Here is a 736-nt window from a genome sequence, read left to right on the forward strand (position 1 = left end):
GTGCCGCCCCTGCGGCATCACCGCCTCCTGCTGCCCCCGGGGCCGGCCTGCGGGGAGCTGGCGCCCGTCTCGGGGCAGGTGCCGCCCTACAGCCCCCTGCCAGGCGGGACGGGCCTGGAAGCGATGCCGGGGGGCACGGAGGAGCTGGAGGGCCCTCCGCCGCTCACCGCGGAGGAGGAGGATGAAGACGAGGAGGTGTCGGAGGGCAGCGGTGACGAGGAACTGGAGGGCGACGCCTCGAGCGGGCACGTGGGGGGGCTGGACGCGCTGATCGCCGCCAGCATTGGCCTGGGGGACCTGCCTGCCCTCAGCCCGCGCCCCGCGGCCTGCCCCTGCGGAGCTGGCGTGCCGGGCATCGCCCTGCTCAGCGAGCTGGCCGATCTGGAGCTGCAGCAGCGCCGCTGCGACTCGGCTGCCCCAGGTGAGCTGCCCGCACCTTCCCCAGCCACAGGCTCCTGCGCCGCGGCCTCGTGCTGCTGCCACCCACCGTGGGGCTCCGGCACCGTCCGCCTGCCCCGGGCTGCATCCTGCCGGCGCTGGGCTGAGCAAAATGTGCAGGCCGAGGCGGCCCTGGGCCCGCCAACAGGCCAATACACGTGCACAGGCTTGCCCCTCATGCACACGCATCCCTGTGTGCAGAGATGCACTGATGTGCCTGCATGTGCTTGCACCGCGAGACGCACCGGTGTGTGCACGGGTGCACGGCAGCACAGCCCCGTGCACACTCGTTCGCTGA

General features: G+C 73.4%; 1 protein-coding gene across 1 annotated transcript in view; it reads left to right on the top strand.

The window, feature by feature from the left end:
* The window catches only part of BAHCC1 (BAH domain and coiled-coil containing 1), a 93,095-nt gene that overhangs the window by 66,998 nt on the left and 25,361 nt on the right, over positions 1 to 736 (top strand). The window contains 2 exon segments of the mRNA XM_019515030.1: positions 1 to 253; positions 256 to 586. Of these exon segments, the coding sequence (XP_019370575.1) occupies positions 1 to 253; positions 256 to 586 (584 nt within the window).

The sequence above is a fragment of the Gavialis gangeticus genome, unplaced genomic scaffold, assembly GCF_001723915.1.
Source record: "Gavialis gangeticus isolate Ggan-Ray unplaced genomic scaffold, GavGan_comp1, whole genome shotgun sequence".
Taxonomy (NCBI): Eukaryota; Metazoa; Chordata; order Crocodylia; family Gavialidae; genus Gavialis; species Gavialis gangeticus.